The sequence below is a fragment of the Rhopilema esculentum genome, chromosome 19 (assembly GCF_057945365.1).
Source record: "Rhopilema esculentum isolate cy_ngs chromosome 19, ASM5794536v1, whole genome shotgun sequence".
Taxonomy (NCBI): domain Eukaryota; kingdom Metazoa; phylum Cnidaria; class Scyphozoa; order Rhizostomeae; family Rhizostomatidae; genus Rhopilema; species Rhopilema esculentum.
In genome coordinates, this window is record NC_142833.1 from 1,312,181 (window position 1) to 1,330,291 (window position 18,111).

The 18,111-nt window shown below is 36.7% G+C and overlaps 1 protein-coding gene across 3 annotated transcripts; it reads right to left on the reverse strand.

The window, feature by feature from the left end:
- LOC135688310 (MKRN2 opposite strand protein) lies at window positions 1-18,111 on the reverse strand. 3 transcript variants are annotated; one of them, XM_089114154.1, is made up of 8 exons: window positions 17,785-18,111; window positions 15,558-15,607; window positions 14,836-14,998; window positions 14,183-14,420; window positions 10,740-13,260; window positions 4,516-4,577; window positions 3,393-3,520; window positions 1-2,012 (listed from the first exon to the last, which is right to left on the reverse strand). In XM_089114154.1, the coding sequence occupies exons 1-4, from the start codon at window positions 18,042-18,044 to the stop codon at window positions 14,234-14,236; spliced, it is 660 nt and encodes a 219-aa protein (XP_088970280.1). In that variant the 5' UTR covers window positions 18,045-18,111; the 3' UTR covers window positions 1-2,012; window positions 3,393-3,520; window positions 4,516-4,577; window positions 10,740-13,260; window positions 14,183-14,233. The 3 variants fall into 3 exon arrangements, with proteins under 3 accessions (XP_088970280.1, XP_088970279.1, XP_065061188.1); XM_089114153.1 differs by lacking the exon at window positions 3,393-3,520; XM_065205116.2 differs by lacking the exon at window positions 1-2,012 and having other exon boundaries at window positions 2,019-3,520.

Below are 18,111 nucleotides of genomic sequence, written 5' to 3' on the forward strand. Positions count from 1 at the left end.
GAAATCAAAATTGTAAAAGATTGGCTGGGAAATTTGAGAACGATTAGGTTGACGAGACACGGGTTGTGTTAAAACCAAATCACTTTGTGGAATCGTGCTAACGATCTGAGAGTTTACCATAGAGATCGGGACAACTGTAAGAGAGTCCTGAAAACGATACACCTTGAGATGAGAGGCTTGGAAATGAGAGTCGTTGAATCAAAGTGTCCTGGGAACGAACGATAGTCTTGGAAGCAAATTGTCCTGGAAACAGGAGTCCTAGAAACAAGAGTCCTGGAAACGAGACACCTCGAGACAAGAGACCTGGAAATGAGAATCGGGGAAACAAAGAGACCTGGAAATTAGAGTCCAAGAAACGAAAAAAGAGTCCTGGAAACGAGAGTCCTTGAAATGAGAAATCTCTATCATACATGACATTTTTCCTTACACATTACAAAAAGTATTACATTTTGAATATGGTGTTTAGCTTTTCTGAGACAAGCCAACTCCGAGCCGACTAAATTGCGCTTCAACGTCAAGTCTAGCCAAGCTTCGACGGTTTACCTACTAAAGCTTTTTCTCAAAATAATTGTATATTGATAAATACAAAAAAAAAACTATGGACAAGCTGCTTTTATTCGTAAAACATAATGTGCTATTAAGAATACAAAGTTAAAAAGTATTAAAATAAACAAAATAACACTTAGTTAGAAGCAGTTTCTAATATGTTGACACTTAACAGTGTGCATAAAAAATTATAATGCGTTGTTCTGTTAAAAGCCCGTGAAGAATTTCATTATTGAAATTTCATGACAAAATTGAGAGGAAACAGTAAAGTATTTCGTTGCAATTTGAAATTTAAGAACTCAGGCTCCAAAAAAACAACGAAACATCATATATAATTAATTGCAAATATATTAAAATATTGCAGACAAACTGGAATTTTAAGTGCATTTTGCAGCTAAATCACCAATTTCCAGACTGACTGAGAAGAGCCAACCACTGAGCACAACATGTTAACCTTTAAATTTAAATCATATATTGTCGCTCTTGAAATAGAAATCTCGAGTCAATTGCTCATAAGAAAGGAAATTATTCTCAACATAATATGGCGTTTGAGGGCTTAACTTCAAACTGGGTATTTCCAATAAAAAACCGAAGCCTGCAAGCAAAGCGATTATTTCTAATTCGGTCAATATGAAGTCTCTTAAAATCTTATCAACGACGCATTGAAAAGCTGTTGTCTCAGCGCCATACTGGAACAGCAACTGTGGTGGTCTGTGTAATATAGAGATGACTGTTAATTTTGAGGTTTCGTCGAACAAATTGCATTTGTCCAGCAAATTAGTTTCGAGTCTGTTTCAAGATTTAAGAAGATTTTTCTGAAAGGAAGCTAATTTTATGGCTAACTTCTAAAATTAAGCACCAAACGTGGGGCATGGTAAATACACGACTTTGCTAGAATCACCTTGCCAGACAACGTAAAAAGAGAATTCATAGGATGAACAACAATTAGGCCCAAAGACGAACTGGCTGAGTAGTTAAGGTGGGAGGAATATTACCTCGCTAAAAAAAGGGAATTATCTAAATATTTAACGCAATAGGACTCGTCCAGAGGGGGACCAGATGCTAAATGGCCAAGTGCCTAGAGGAAGAGGTGACTTCGTTATTGACCAATGATTTGGACGGTTGCCTGCTGTCCATCGAGAGGCAACTTTAGGGATGCTTCAAAAGGCAGCGAGGAAAGGAAGTAGTTTCTCTATACTGGGACAGGAAAGGTTCCCTCTTTATTGTGCAGCGAGACGAAAAGGCAGGCCAGAAACTAAAAAGCTAGTCAGGGACAGGATGAGCGTTTTTGCGACTCACGCTGGTAAAAAGTCATTCACAATGTATTATATTAAACAACTTGCTTGTTTCTGATAGTTACACTACAGTAAATACAAACTGCAAAAGTATCTTCTGAACCACAAATAAACAGGCCTAAATCCACTCAGTGTCATCAGCTTGAAAATTATGCAGAAGAGCCATCTGACCTGTTAGGTGTTGTGACAAAAATAAGTAAACAGAATCAAACAATAAAACTGATGATATAAGGCAATGTCGAGAAATGAAATTTTGCGTCCGATTAAGACCAAATAACTTCAAGATAAACTGCCTAATTTATAAAACAGGACACAAGGTTGGGACACAAATATCTTAAGTCTTTGGATTAAATGATAAGCTACCTTAAGAGATGAAAAAAGCTCTGGAATGCTGTTAAGAAAAGTAGTCATTGGAAAAAATAATTCTTTTTGACCAGACAATGAAACTAACATGAAGGGATTACTGCCGTTTTTGCTACAAAACTGTCACTTTGAAAACAGTCAAGTCCTTCTGCAGAGCTGACAAAGACCTCGATTTGACCCAACAGAATCCATTTATTTCCATTCAAACTAAGCTAACTTCCTCAGTGCTGGGAAGGAGCTCACTTCCTCGATAATAACTCTTTCAGGCAAGCACCTCCACAGCGACAGGCTCTGAATTATTTCCTTTTCAAACCATATTCTCGCATGTGAGTGGATATTTGTTAGCTAAATAATATACCAATAAATTGAACGTTATTGAAAAAACCTTAACAAATAATTTCTGTGTTCCATTTTCGTTGTAAATTATCTTTTTCTTTGACTTCCTTTCTAGTTCTCAATAACTTTTTCAGCTATTTCTAACAAAGTATAATTCTAACAAACACTTTAAATGAATATATTGAATAAGAAAATATATTTAATATGAAAATATAGCAACGAACAAAGACAATAATATGAAGTGACCACCAATCTTATTTTCGTGAAATACACGTTAATAAGGAAAGGGAATTTCTAATTTGATTTTTTTTTCGCACAGCCGGTAAACAACACGCGTTTTTACTTTCTTTCTTTCCTTTAACGCAAGAAGAGGCGTGTATTCCATCGCAAAAAAACTTGCTATACGATCAGCCATGTTGATGGGGAAGTAGAAATTTTTGACGAAGCCCTTAATCAAAGAAGTGCTTACTACGGGGGGTGTTAGTTTGTTCGAGAGGGTGATTTAAGGTTACGTGCGCCAATATTTAATCATTGCAAGTTCACATCAAATCAGTCAACTCTATTCCATGTCCTTCTTCAATTGATAGATGATAACTGAGTAAGATAATGTTGAAAATTTTCCTCTGGTTACTTTTTGCTTATCAATACTTTTTTAACTAGTATATCACAATTATGATAACTTCATTCTTATGATAAAGATATATTCAGTTTCAAAGCGACACAGATTTTACATCGAAAATTAGTCGCTTAAATGTCTGGTCAGAGGCCGATAGCTTCCTTTCTCATCTGTCACCCCAATCCCTTTTGGACAACGACCCCAAAACTGCCCCCAAAAAACGTTAAAAAATCTACCGATAAGCATAATTCCCTCGGTGTAATGTCCACCAGTTACATCCATCAGAGTGTGTGACGTCATGAACACATAAACCCACTTAAACCGAAAAGGCACCACGAAATATCTCTTGCAATACCAGCTAAACCTATAGCAAATTGACTGAAATATAGCAAGTAAGCCTTAATTGCGATAGTGAGCCCTAATGGAAATGACAGCTTAGAAAAATTATAAAAATTACGTTTGGTTACTTTTTTAATCATTGTAGACTAGCCTTCGCTCTTTGCTGGCAGAAACAGACATGAAACAGACTGAAACGATACTTGCATTCAGTCAATGAAAGCCCGATATAGTCTACACAATAGAGACAATTGCTACAGACATCCTGAAAAAGATCTAATAAAGAACGGGTGCATAAAGTCCACACTAATCTAGAACACCACCCGCTCCTCGTTTCAAAACAAGAAATACATGGACATGTTTATTCACAAGCCGTCTCCAAATAGGAACAACATACTCCCAGTCCAAACACAACATTGTTAGCAAACTGGCATTTAGATTGCAAATCCTGTTCTGTTCAAATCAGAAAAGAATGTTTATTAAAGTATATGCCACCAGCAAATTATGAATAAAAGAACAACGTGCGTAGCTGAAATATTAACATCCAGATGAAAAACGAATATTATTCCTACATATTTTCAAGAGGTTGCAAGAGTTGATTGCTAAGAAAGAAGAATAAAACCTTCATTTTGCAAAGTTGTTTTCTACGAATGCATGTCGAGATGAAATCATATTAAGAATTGCAAAACTTTTAAGAAACTGAGTTAATAAAGTTGAGATCATCAAAATATTTCTTCTTTACAAGTTAGAGCTCGATCATTTAATGTCAGTTTCCGCTAAGATCAAAATGAGGAGATTTTAGTCAAAAAAGTTGCAAGACTTTATATTTGGCTATGATAACGCTAAATGCCAAAACAGTTCCTCCCAAATCGCCATCAGATACCAGGCAATTCATGCTAATTTGGCAACTTTGTACAGAGTTTTACAGAAAAACATACATAAGCTTTGTACAAAGGCAGGAAAACGTTATTCAAGAATATGGGCCATTGCTGTACACGTAGAATACCGAATAGAAAAACTTACCAAATTTCATAAACTGGCAGCACCCATGAAATCTTCACGGTTGCTTGCAAGAGTAGAACCAGCTAAAAGAAAATTAGAACGCGCAACCTTAGACAGACAGTATCTCAACAACATTGACTAACAGTTAATGTTTTACTGTAAAATTTCTAAATACCTTTATTCCACGAACACAAAAGACGGAGACATTCAATTTTCGCTTTGCCTTCCCATCGCCCCTATTCTAATATAAGTGTATTGTCTGGCCACTAGTTGATAGCAAATAGATCTGTCTATACAAATACACTGGGTATATTAACCGGACCAATTGTTCTACACCATAAGCGTTTGTTTCAATTGAACTGAATATTTACAAAGAGAGCAACAAAAGAAAAAAGCAACTCATTTCGGTAAGAATGATTCAACTTTCTGTGTAAGATTTCCTCCGGTGTTAGCAACACGTAAGTAAAGGCGTGACAGGGGCGAAATTTTTGGCTGGGGGTGTCTTTTTGGCCTTAAGAACTCTTTCTGTGATTTTGAGATGCAAGGGAAATCCTTTCAAGGTAGATTCAATTCTTAGAGCATTTGGAGCCTTGATCCATATTTATCTAGTATATAAATAACCAGGTCTTCACGAAAAAGTTGAATCCTTAATCTCTACAAGTCGATAGAAGCAAGGAAAGGGGTTCAAATTATTACAAGGGGGCTGTCAAGGGTATTGTTGGCGAGACTCATAAACACTATGTTTGTTCTGTGTAGCACTGTGTAGAACAGTTCTGCAACATATATCCAGAGCAAAGTGTTGGATAGAAACAAAACAATCTGGGTCATAAAATACCATGAAGATCCGACAAGACCAGGACAGGTCAATCCCTTGGTTTCTTCTATCGTATAACTTTCTATTGTGCCTTGTCAAATCATATCCAGACCCACAGAGATGTTTCTTGGGCTTTAGGATGACATATACAACAAGGGAATTCTCTGTTAAGCATTAAAACATTCTAAGAAAATCCTTTTCACATAGATAGACACATCTAATTCAATGCGTGTGTTGCTGTTTTGGCTAAAGTGTTCAAAGGTAGCCCCCGTATTGGCTCTCCTTTGCAACGGATAGTTAAGTCTGCACGCAGGCTAGTTCATTGGTGAAAACCAAAGAAGTCAAAGACCATGTCGTATTCAAGGTTCCCGAGGACGACACGAGTACTTCGCGTACCGTACCACACCGTACCGTACTGTGCATTACTGTACCGTACTGATCTGTACTGCACTGCGCTGCACTGCATTTGCACTGAACTGGACTGCACTGCACTGTGCCGTACCGTATCGTATACTGCACCGTATCGTAGCGTACCGTACCGTACCGTACCCTACTGTATTGTGAAGTAATCTGATATTAAAACCAAGATAGAACACACTCTGATTGTAAAACAAAATTTTATACTAAATAAGGCCCATCTTACATCCAAGGGCAGTCTGTATGCATTTTTGCTATCAGAAATACGGCCTAAATCTGGGCTTCTGCAAAATGATAAGAAACAGCCAAAACGTAATCAGATCGATCGTCAACGAAGGTATCTCTGAAATGATCACAGGGAAATCCACAAAATCCTGTTGAGGGCAAAAAATCTAATTTTAGGTTTTCATAATCCTCTTTTACATATTAAACAAAATCGCCTAATTTCTCTAAAGAAATTTGAACATTTAGAGGCCTTTATTGGAAAAATATCATTAAATATTCGAATGTGATGGCGTTCCTAGGTCAAAATCCTTACCAAGTATCTCAATTATAAGCTTTGGCAATGTAAATCAGCGTCGGAATCAAAGCTCATCGGAATCAGAGTTCTAAACACTTTAAAGGTGGAAATAAGTTCCAACTAAACAACATGCTTAACGCCAAGGAAGCGAATTGTTTGACGACAACTGTCGTGATTGATCGATCTAGCACACACGCCCGAGTTCGCCTCCTTTCCCGCATGAACGCCCAGGGTAAACATGACAGCTTTTAATGGACGCTATGTCGATAGTTATAAACAGACAGTAAAGCCTTTATGTGTTTTGCAGCTTCTCCGCCTGGTCTCGTCTCTTCTAGCTCGTCTTGTCTCGTCTCGTCTCGTCTCGTCTCGTCTCGTCTAGCTCGTCTCGTCTCGTCTAGTCTCGTCTTGTCCTGTCTCGTCTAATCTCGTCTCGTCTACTCTAGTATAGTCTATTCATAGAGATTGGATTATCCAATCTCTATGAGTCTAGTCTAGTCCAGTCTCATCTCTTCTCGTATCTTTGAAGCTCGTCTCGTCTTCGACCGCATCGTCTGATCTGGTCACCTCTACTTCCTCTCGCTTTGTCGTTTTTCCGGCTTGTTTCGTGTCTTTCCGTTTCATCTCGTCACGTCTCGTCTTGTCTAGGCATATCTCGTCTTGTCACCTCTTTTCTTATAACAGTGTCTGGTATTAATCAACGCCAACCTCATACAAAAGCCTGATTCAAATTTTCGCCAGTGATAAATATCTGTTAAAGTTATTTGTGATATTTTGCTGCTTGGAGGCATCATTAATTCTATGTCCATAGTGGAAAAAAAGATCTCTTTCAATTACATTAAAAATTATGCTCCTGCCTTTACACGACTAAAACGTCCGACAACAGCTGCCTGCTGTTATAAGAAATGTTGGAAAATTCTACCTTCGATGGAGCACTAGATCTGAATACAGGCTACATAAAAAATTACTAGGAATGGAATTACTAACATGAAGGGAAATAAATTTCATTCTGTACATCTATCAAGAATGCGTCCTGAGCTCTATGCTTTTGATGATGCTTAGCTTCCTTGCTACTAATATAATCCTTCAACCTGCTTTGGTACCTTGAGTACGTCAGTTCATTATAACGGAAAATTAAATACGCTATTTGGTGTGCAGAACAGGACGGCTCTAAGTTGCTACTCCAAGTTTCACGCATAATGTGATCGCCAGGCTACTGCACTATATACTAAATAACGTTTACAACTTTGCCTTTACCGCACAAAGCACTTTATGACAAACCCTTAAACAGTAATTTTCATCGGAAATTAAACACATTTTTTCAAGTTTGACATTTATGATATCGCATAGTATAAAGCCAGATCGGCTTCAAGTAAACAAAATCACTGGCTCTATGATGGTAAAATTAGACCCTGTTTACACGAGACCGGTTCCAAAAAGATCCGTATCCATTTGAGTTCACTTAGGCGTTCTTGATCATACGAGACCTGCCTAACCGTACTAATTTGAAATCACCTAGCCGTACTCATTTGAGTTCACATACGAAAGCGTACTCATTTGGAGCCGGTCTCACTTGGTCTCGTCTTAACACCCGAAACTGGATCTTTTTGAGTACGCTACCGTAACGAGGGTAAATTCTCCGGCGACGGAGGCTATAGCAAGAGGAAGCATTTTCGTTTGTTCGCTTTGGCGCCCTTTTTACGCATCATCGTGACAATCGCCAAGAAACATGTACCCTCTAATCATGGAAAAATCGTTCAAAATGACGTTGAACTTTGAGTCAGTTTTATGTGCACTCTCTGCAGCAGTCAGCAGTGGTTTCTTGTTCGTAACCCTAATGTCAAAGGTTCATCGAACTCGACAAAACAGGTTGGTTGTGTTAGCAGAGCAGAGCTCCAAACGACATGATCGCTTTGCACAAGCTAAGAATTGAAAACAAATTGAAGAACTTTCTGGACGAGGCCTGGGAGAACAGAAACCTGGTGGAGTAACTTTAGAAATAAAGCGAAAGCGAAGCGAATTTGGCGCCTTTTCACTTTTGTTGTCACGGTAATAGGGGCCTTCGACTCGAGTGTTTTGAGCTTTCTTTCACAAATAATCTTGAGTTCAGGTCTCGTGTGAACAGAAAGCGTAAGTGAACTTTTTTGGAGACGGTCTCGTGTGAACAGGAGGAAGTGAACTCAAATTGATACGGACCTTTTTGGAACCGGTCTCGTGTAAACGGGGTCTGAACTTCAGGTACATCGAAAAATGTCAACCTTTTGAAAACAGGAATTCATTATGTGCCTCTAGCTTATCTTGAATAAATCTATTTGCATTCAAAATTTGAGAATTTCACATTTCAACTATTTCAAACAATTTTCACAGGAAGTTTCTTAAAAAACATTGCGGACACGTGAAGTATATGGAAAAATAACACCCTGGGATATAGAGGATAAAGATTAATCATGTGGCCGACCTTGTCAGGGTGGAGTTTTGAGACGATTGCTTAATTTAGGGTGGAGATCTTATCTACTTAAAGTTAAATATTCAATTTTAAACAGCTCTGTTCAAGACACAAAGCTAGTGTGTTTTTATCTTTTGCTAGGGGCGTTTGATTAGTAAGATTAGAGTGTGATGACACTTAAATTGACAAGCAAAACAATTTGAACTTGAAGAAAACCTAGGGTAGCCGAGAATGCAAGTTATGAGATTCTGTTTTAACGACCCTAGCATTAAATAGATCGAATATGGGATATGATAAAACTAGAATTCAAGTATGATTAAATCGTCTTTATAGTTTGGGCATGATGAGTGCAAGAATCTAAGATATAGGTTAAAAACCTTCGGTTACGTCCAAAATAGAGCATGACCCGAGATCAGGAATGTAAATTGTTTAAACAATGATCACATAATCGTCATAAATGTAAATTGTTGAAACGACAAGCCGTTGCAGGATCGCATAATCTTAGGGCCTGTTTGTGAGCAAATTCATCCCACTTTCCAGCCCATGAGGGTCCAGGATCAACCATAAGAGGAACGCCATGCAACATTAATCTCAGACCAACAGTAGATGCTAGGCAAGCACGTTAGCTAATTGTAAAAAGCCTACATTGTAAGTACTACCTTTTCCTTCATCTATCAAATATCTTTTAAAAGTTGTTTTGAAGAAGACGACAAACGACGTTTAAAACAACATTTCCATTCCAACAAAAGAAATAGAACTCTTTTCCTGAGAGAAATGCCCTTTCGATCTTGCAGATCTAACAGAACCAATACCAAACTTGTGATTCTGCTATTGGATAACACTTCCTATACAACACTTCCGAAACTTTAATGTCTTGAATGATTGGCCGAGTCCACTCGTCGCTCTATCTGGCAGTTTTAGAATCTATCTACATGAAAGAAGGAAAATGCCGCTTTTGTGTAGACCGAGGGAGCACATTTTCCCCTTTGGACTCCATTGGTATATTTTCAATTAACAAGTGGAACTAATTAGGGGTACCTTAACCGTCACGTGCTAGCATTTCTTGTTGGCCCATTTCCACCCACAACTGGATATATAAATTTCCTACGTTTGAAGAGCGTCAGACGAAAGACTGTAGTATGTTTCAAAATGTTTGCATTTTTCAACCCATTTCTAAATCCTGTACTATCAAACATTTATTGCAAATATATTTTAGGCAGAGCAATTGCCTATAAAAGTAGAAGCAAGCTTAATAATACAAGATGTCTAACTTGTGAATTTCATTAAGTTCAAGCAACAAATGACGATTGATTACAATTGTAGAAAGAAAATCCGTTCTACAACATTTTGTTATGTTGTTGGTCAAAAACAAAAACCTACATTCAAATAACGGCTGAACCTAAATAAAAGCAAGTTTAACTCTTGTTGTACCTAATAAGAGTTTATTAGACAGCTTTTGCTTCTTTAAAGATCGTTCATTCATCTAAATTAGATAAAGAGAGATGTTCTGAATATTTTCCAGGCTATACGTTACTTGATATATCTTTCAAAAAGTAAATTTCTCGCATTTTGCTGTTGAGTCGGAACCTTCAAGAAAGGAGATTAAGTCTGCTTTTGGGGTTCTTGGGGGCTAAGCATAACGCAGCTCTTTACGAACTTTCTTCCAAAAAATGGTGAGGTGAGAGGCGGTGTCTTAAAGCGCCTCTTGGTTACTAAGGGTTTAAAGCACGAAATTTTTCCAAGCGTAGTTTCGTGGAAAACTCGAAGATTCAGAGTTCCTAAAGTTCTTCAGTGTGATTACCGATTCAGAACGTCTCACTATGTCATCTATCATCCAATGAAAAAAAACTCTTGGTGGATTAATAAAAGATAAGAGTTAAAGCTAAGAAGTTTATTCACAAAACACTGAAAACCTATTTTGAAAAGATACATTTTACCTACATTGTTTCTCTTCCGGTGTCAAATGACAAGAGGCCAAATATATCTAAAAACTTCCTTTATTAATCAAATAATAATAGTAAGAAAGACATTTAATTACAATAATCTCATACCTTGGTGGGTGAAAATCTTTGGCTCAGCCAACTGCAGAAATCAAATGGAGTAGAAAGCGTTCTTATTCAACGTCCAAGAACTCTCGCGTCTAACCTTAGAATGAAACCAAGAAATTAATAACAATGTGTTGTTTCCTTTGTCATTGTCAATTGAAGTTAATTTCTTTCAGGGTGCGGTTTCAAGACAATGTGCAAAAAGATTGCTTTAAGGCAAAATAAATGCGTATGAAATGATATTTACAAAACATGTGCCAAAATAAATCAATCGAACTTCGAATCACCTTTGTGCTATTTTCAATTAAAAAATAATACTCTGTCAGTCCATCACAAATTTTAATAAGCGCTAAATTTCAAAGCAAGCACGCTTTGATAGCATTAATATATTGCTAGGGCCTGATGAGGTAATGCTGTCATTGAATCTGTTGAATTTTTCTTTGGTGAAATCACTTCATGTAATCTGCAAGATTTTTATTTGGTCAATGTTTTTCGTACTCAGGGTAATTCAGCGCGATATTTTTTACATGATTGCAGCTCATTCTAATCGCAAAATTTTGTAGGGCTGTGGAGTTTATTTTGTCATTTCCTGACATCGAATTTCGTAACATCTCGTAACGATTAAAGTTTTTCACATCGTATAATTTTTCCATCAATTTTTCATTTCATCTTGTACTTTTTCCCTGGGAAAGATGCACAGCTTACAGACGTTTGCTCTAGAATTCATCCTTATAATACTGGTTACGAAGTTCTCTAATTCAGAAAATTGCAACTTTCAACGACTTAGCCAGTTTTACTTTTCAATAAAGGTTTTATTCACTGATTAAGTTGTGCAATATTTCAACGCAGTTTGAAGTTTAAAGGCTTCGAAATTATGATTTTAAAGAAACTTAAAATCAAACATTAAAACAAGCAACGGCTCACTGCAATTTCTTGCTTTATCCGCTACATTTCTTTTCATACGACAGGCCATTTAAACCTTATAATCAGCTTTATTCATTCACATCAGTTGAATGAACATACCAAATCAAATGAATTATTACCAGAAAAAGCCTCTGCTTATAGGAGGGATCATAGCACAGAGACAAATTTGATAAAGGTTCAGTCGGATATGTTTGAAGCTATGAATAACCAGCATGTGGCATTACTGGCGATGCTAGATCTTAGTGCTGCATTTGATACTGTGAACCATGGAATGCTGTTGAATAAATGGAGTCTCGTTTCGGTATAAGTGGAACAGTTCTTAATTGGTTTAGGTCATATCTAGATGGAAGGAGACAAAGAGTTATTGTGAATAATGCCATATCAGAAGAGATGCATTTGAACTGTGGGGTACCTCAGGGAAGCTTTTTAGGGCCTGTACTGTTTGTTATTTACATCAGTTCTTTATATGATGTCATTAGTCAACACCTTCCAAATGTTCATGGCTATACGGATGATCATCAGCTATACATATGGTTCAAACCAGAGCTTGTTTCCGAGAGAGAGTCTATTAAGGCCATGGAGATGTGTGTTTCTGATGCTGGGAAATGGATGTTGGCTAACCGTCTCATGATCAACGATTCAAAGACAGAGGTAATGTTACTGGGAACAAGACAAAAACTGTCAAAGGTTTCTGTTGAAGGTATAAGAGTAGGTGATGATGTGATTGCTTCTGTTGGCACAGTGAAAAACCTTTGTGTGTCTTTTGATCAAGATTTGAAAATGGACAAACACATTCAAAATTATGCAGTAAGGCATTTTACCAATTGTATAAATTCAAACGTTTACGAGGCAATCCAACAAGACAATCCAAACTGTTGTTCATGCATTCATCACTAGCAACTTGGATTACTGTAACTCTCTGTTTTATGACCATCTTATTGACCGACTGCAGCGTGTTCAAAATGCTACTGCTCGTGTTGTGTTGCTACTACCTAAATTTGGCCATATAAGTACAGCCTTATTTGATCTGCACTGGTTTCCAGTCAAACAACGCATATGGTTTAAAATTATCCTGCTTACCTTCAAGTGCTTGATAGGAAATGCACCTGTGTATTTACGGGACATGGTAGAGAGGTATGTGCCCTATACAACTCTCAGATCGAGTAACGCGCTGCTGTTAAAGGTTCCTCGTTTCAAGAACAAAACATTAGGTGCTAGAACTTTTGCCTACGCTGCAACTAGTCTTTGAAACAGTCCTCTGTTTGAGATTCGTTCTGTTGAAAATATTGATAATTTCAAATCTTCGTTAAAGACTCATTTATTTAGATGTTATGTAATAGGTTTTAAATTACAAAGTGTATAGAATATTGTATTATAATTATGCACTGTAATCATAATTATTATTATTAGAAATTTATAATAAAATTTAAAAACCTAGTCTCTGCTTCCTTATGTCACATTTAGGCGTCATGTGTTCTAGACATTAAGACCCTAGAAAAACAATTTTTAATTTACCGTGAGCTTTGGACAAGAATGGGTTGTAAAAAATCTAACCATTTCGTACGTCACTTGCCATCAGCTCCAATATAATTCATATACCAATCTGTACAAAAAAATAGTTCTTTAAATCCCTTAACCATTTTTGGCATGGTCGGCCCAAGAAATCACATAAAAGCAATTTATTTTGTTGAAATTTCAACAAAATTGGCGGGTTTATAATCTTATAAAGCTTTAATATGCACATATTACGTTTATTGTGTCTTTAATATATTATCACTCGTCATATTAACAAGCTTTCTTACTTTTTTATCTTCGTGCCAAACAATATTCAGTCTTGTTAATTATAAAACTTAATTGTGCTCACAGACATTCCAATGATTTCCGTAATAAAATATTTGCCATTTCAAAAGGCTTTGAAGGTTGGTACACAAAAATGGTGCCCATAGCCATTAAAAAAAATTCTACAACTATGCTTTACTTTAAAATTGTAATTATTGAGTCAAAATTCAGTGTTATACGTTCAATAATTCTACACATACATACTCTCTTCACATCCTTTATCTATTCCGAAATTGAGATCAATCGTTTCCACAAGCCATTGCGCTAATGTTGCTATTGTGGAATCATCAATTGATTTATACAGCACATTTAACATAACTATACCCTAAAAATGTCTTCTATTTTCAATGGAGAGCAAACTTGAGCAGGTGCATCGCATCTCACAAATTTATTCATTCTGATAGGCCACATATTTGGAAAATATTTAAGATTCAAATTCTAAAGAAACGGATGAAACATTATGTTTTCAGCATAAACGTTGAGGATAATAATTGGGGGCAACTGCCCCAACTTGCCCTCCTTGCTAGGCTACTAGAATAAGACCTTTGCCAGAGAAAACTCAAATTCGCATTGACCTGAGAGACCTAGACTTTGGAAAACGTAACACGTTTTCAAAGATTTAGACATATTGGGCTAAATATAAAACTGGCAACTAAATATAAAGCTAAAACCTTTGACTGGCTTACCATGATTGACTTTCGGAAAATCCTAAAACCTAAAAGCTGACATCTTCCAGGTTAATTCTGATGAACAAACAATCCATCAGTGAGAATTTTTCTGTAGACTCCTATGTAGCTAGCAGCTTTTGTTGTGAGGGGCAAAATGAATCGATTACAGAATTCTTCTTTGTCATAACCTTTGTGCAGCAAGTCGTTTAGAAATTCCAAGACAAACGAAAAACAGTTTTGGTTCTCTTCATCATAGCTGAAAAGTTGATGAAAAAATATTTTTTCATGACAATGACATAAGCAAAAAATATTTAGAGCTGAGGAAGTAGAGAGCAAAGGGGTTATGGCACTAGGGAATCATGACCCCAACACTTTTGAGTGCTATATATTGTAATCAATTGAGAATAAAATTTTCCTTTTCTATAGCCACCTCCATGCCTATACTTTAAAGTTAAAGGTGCAGCCCATGTACCATCCAACAACCACAAATACTATCATATGGTGAGGAATTCAAACATTGCTTTCTTGGCCAAGCCATTACCTTTGCCATATGCTCTGCTAATAAAACTGTTTTGCCTCAAACATTGGGAGCAATTGCCAAGAGTTTAACGAAAAACTTGAACTCAATTCCACAAATAGACAAAGCATTATAAAAAATTGGAGAAACATACTTTTCCATTTGCCACTTTTGTAGTTTTGATTGTTTGTATAATGCTAAATTCCAGGCAGTTGCAACTGATGTCATTTCTGCATTTACTACTTCTATAGTTAAGCAATAGCTCCAAGGCTGTTTTTCCATTTTGACACCATGTTCATCATAGCTGAAAATATTCCCTGTTATGAAATAATAAAAGTGCATATATAATAATTCAGGTATGATCTTGGTGTATGCCCCTATTGCCTTTTTTGAAAGGAGGGGCAAGGGGCGCCAAAGTACTCTTTTCATTGAAGTGCCCTTGACATTGGCCATTTGTAATTATCAAAAAATTTACATGAAATTCTGACTGCACTGCCTTACTAATGATGACATTTCTCAAAACTTGTAAAGAAATATCCACAAGTTAGCTGATTTCCATGATACCTACAGAAGTTCAAAACAAAGTGACAGTTACAAAAGAATTGTTAGTTTACTCAAGTCTGCCCCCTTGCCCCTTTGTCATTACAGCATCCCGGCTTCCAGCAACAATCAGTACAAAACAAGTTCAAAAAGATGTTGCAACACCGCAACCATCAAAGTATAAAAGTTATTGTTGGTCTGTGTTTTCCTCAGATTCTTGCATTTAGACCACTTCCATTGAGTGGCATAATGTTCAATGCATTCACCTTAATTCAAAACAAAAAAAAAGAACTTTTATCCATAACTTATTTATGATACAATGTACCATGATCTAACCTTGAGAATCTGTAATTCCAATATGAAGATTGTCCCCTGCCTTGTAGGACCTAAATAAATATTTCGTTTTCAAATAAAATTTTGCAAAAATGATGTTAGTAAACATTCAAGAAAACGTTTTACCTTTTATATCTTTATACATTTATGCTGGTCCAACAAATTTTCAAGTGATAAAACACTTAAAATTTTTGAACATACCATTATAGGAATCGATTCTTTTTACTGGATGTTCACATGAACAGTTTTTTGGCAGTACAAAACTTTAAAATGGCTTTGAAAAACACAAACATTTTATCACATATTGCCTAAAAAGGCCATTTTACTCCATTCTATTATGGCATGTTGACAAAATCTACCAACTTATCAAGGAAAATCTGTGGACTAAATCAAAATTGCAGCAACATAAATAACGCTTTCATGCAGAAATGAGAGGCTTATAAACAAATTTATTTTCTGAAGCCATTGATATCTATAACTTTGAATGGCCCTTAGTGCGAATTCCATGGACAGCCTTACTGTGAGGCTCACAAATGCTATTTGAAAAATAAAATCATGCAGCTTTCAACCTGTTATTTTGCAACATAATTTGTTCCAGCCCAAACCTAAGTGGCAGGAAATAATTCCCTGCACAGAAAATAATTTGCACTCTGGCCCATTGGTGCTCTACCAGGAAAAATCAGTTGCAGTGCCATAGGGTGGACTAGAGTAGACACAGATCTCTAATTTTCTGCAGGATTGATGCTATATTCCCAGTGTGGAATCCATAGCTTAAGCCAGATATATCTAGTGGCGTAGCATCTACTTTTTTTACGCTTGCAGCGCAAGCTTCAAAAATTATAGACAAATTCTAAATTTCTTGCAACACTTCTAACGGTAATATATACGTTGTAGTGTTGAAGTCAATGCATAACATTTTCTGCAATAAACAGCTTCTTTTTCTGGCCATGAGCAGCATGCAGTGAACTCCAGCGCCAACATGCCAATTGGCTATTTTTCCAAGTAAAGAGATCGCCAAAAATTGTGAAATTCGAAAAATTCTAAAAAAAACTGAAGCCCTTAGACATAACTCTTTTTGCCTGTCTAAAATAAGAGAAACATGCAATGCTTCAGTGCAGCTTCAGTGCAGCTCGAGAGAAGCTTCTGAGAGCAGTAAGAATTTTCCAGACTGGAGCTTGTGGTCAGCCTTAGCGCAAGCATTCCCAAATATTTGATAATCCGCAACATTTTTCTGCCTATAGCTGCTTTTTGCATGATACATCATTTCAAATCTAGTTATTTCCCATTCTCTACTTTGTGACTGGTAAAAAGGGAAAAAATTTCATCAAGTTCAAAGTCTATTTGTCATGATCCGCATCCCATAATTCAAGTCAAAAGGCTTGCCAGTATAGTCAGAATTTACGGACCAGGGCATGCGGTAGACCTGAGCGCAAGCCTTGCAAAATACATGATGATTTGCCGGGACTAACTTTCTGAAACTTTACACATGGAAGCATCTTCAATTCTAACAACTCTCACAGCTCACTATTTTCATCTTTGTTAACTATGAGAGTAGAAAATTGAGCAGAAACTTGCTCCTGTTCACCTAGGCTCTGCAATGTGTTAAAAATTTTGCAATGTGGAGAGCTCCTCTTGCGGGAATCCCCAGCTGCATTATAGCATAAAAAATTCTTACATTAGGTGGGCATAAGGTGATGCCTTTTTTGAGGAGTATGAATAAGAATGAGATCTTTTGCAAAACGGTTTTAGCATAGGAATTATTCTGAAAAATTTTGTAAAACAATTGAGCTTTTTTCAAAAACTTTTCGCATGGGTGAAAATTTTTCCCTTGGCCACCTTCACTTTCCAACCTGTGTCGGAGCCTCTGATGCAAAGAATAGACACCTTGATTGTTGAGAATTAGAGTACAAACAATTTTCCCTTGTCATTCTATTGTTTATTGGCGCATATTTGGCGTGAGATTTACATGGATTCCACCCTGGCTATATTTTGACTGAGTTCAATCTGAAAATGTTTTGGGAGGGGTAATATTTTGGCGGATTATCTGTGATGTGATTTTCAAAATATTCTTGCTTCATTATATTGATTTTATTAAATGGTTGGATAGTTAGGCTCTCAGAAATAGTGAACGAACAGTGATTTTAACTATAAAGATTTTTTATATATTATTGGGGCTATTGCTTTACTGTGTTTCAATTTGCTTCACATTGAATTGCAAACATGCTCTTACGTGAGGAAGTTCCCAGTAGTTGGTTTTATAAGTAAACTGCAAGGCGAAATGTCGCTGCTTTGACATCCATCATCGGTGAAGCTGAAAGGTGTGGGTACAGCAAAAGGAGGAACGAGAAAATTAGCTGATTTCAAACTTCTCCCACAACATGGGCATCCCGATGGTATTTCAAAACAAGACACGTTTGATCCTTCTTCACAGTGTCTGAAGCAAAGAACTGTAGGAAACTGCTGATATTCAGTAGTCAGTGCTACAGCCATTTTTACAATTTTCCATCAATAAATTGACAGCAGACAAGGAGAAAACTTTTTAGGCCAGTGATGGAGA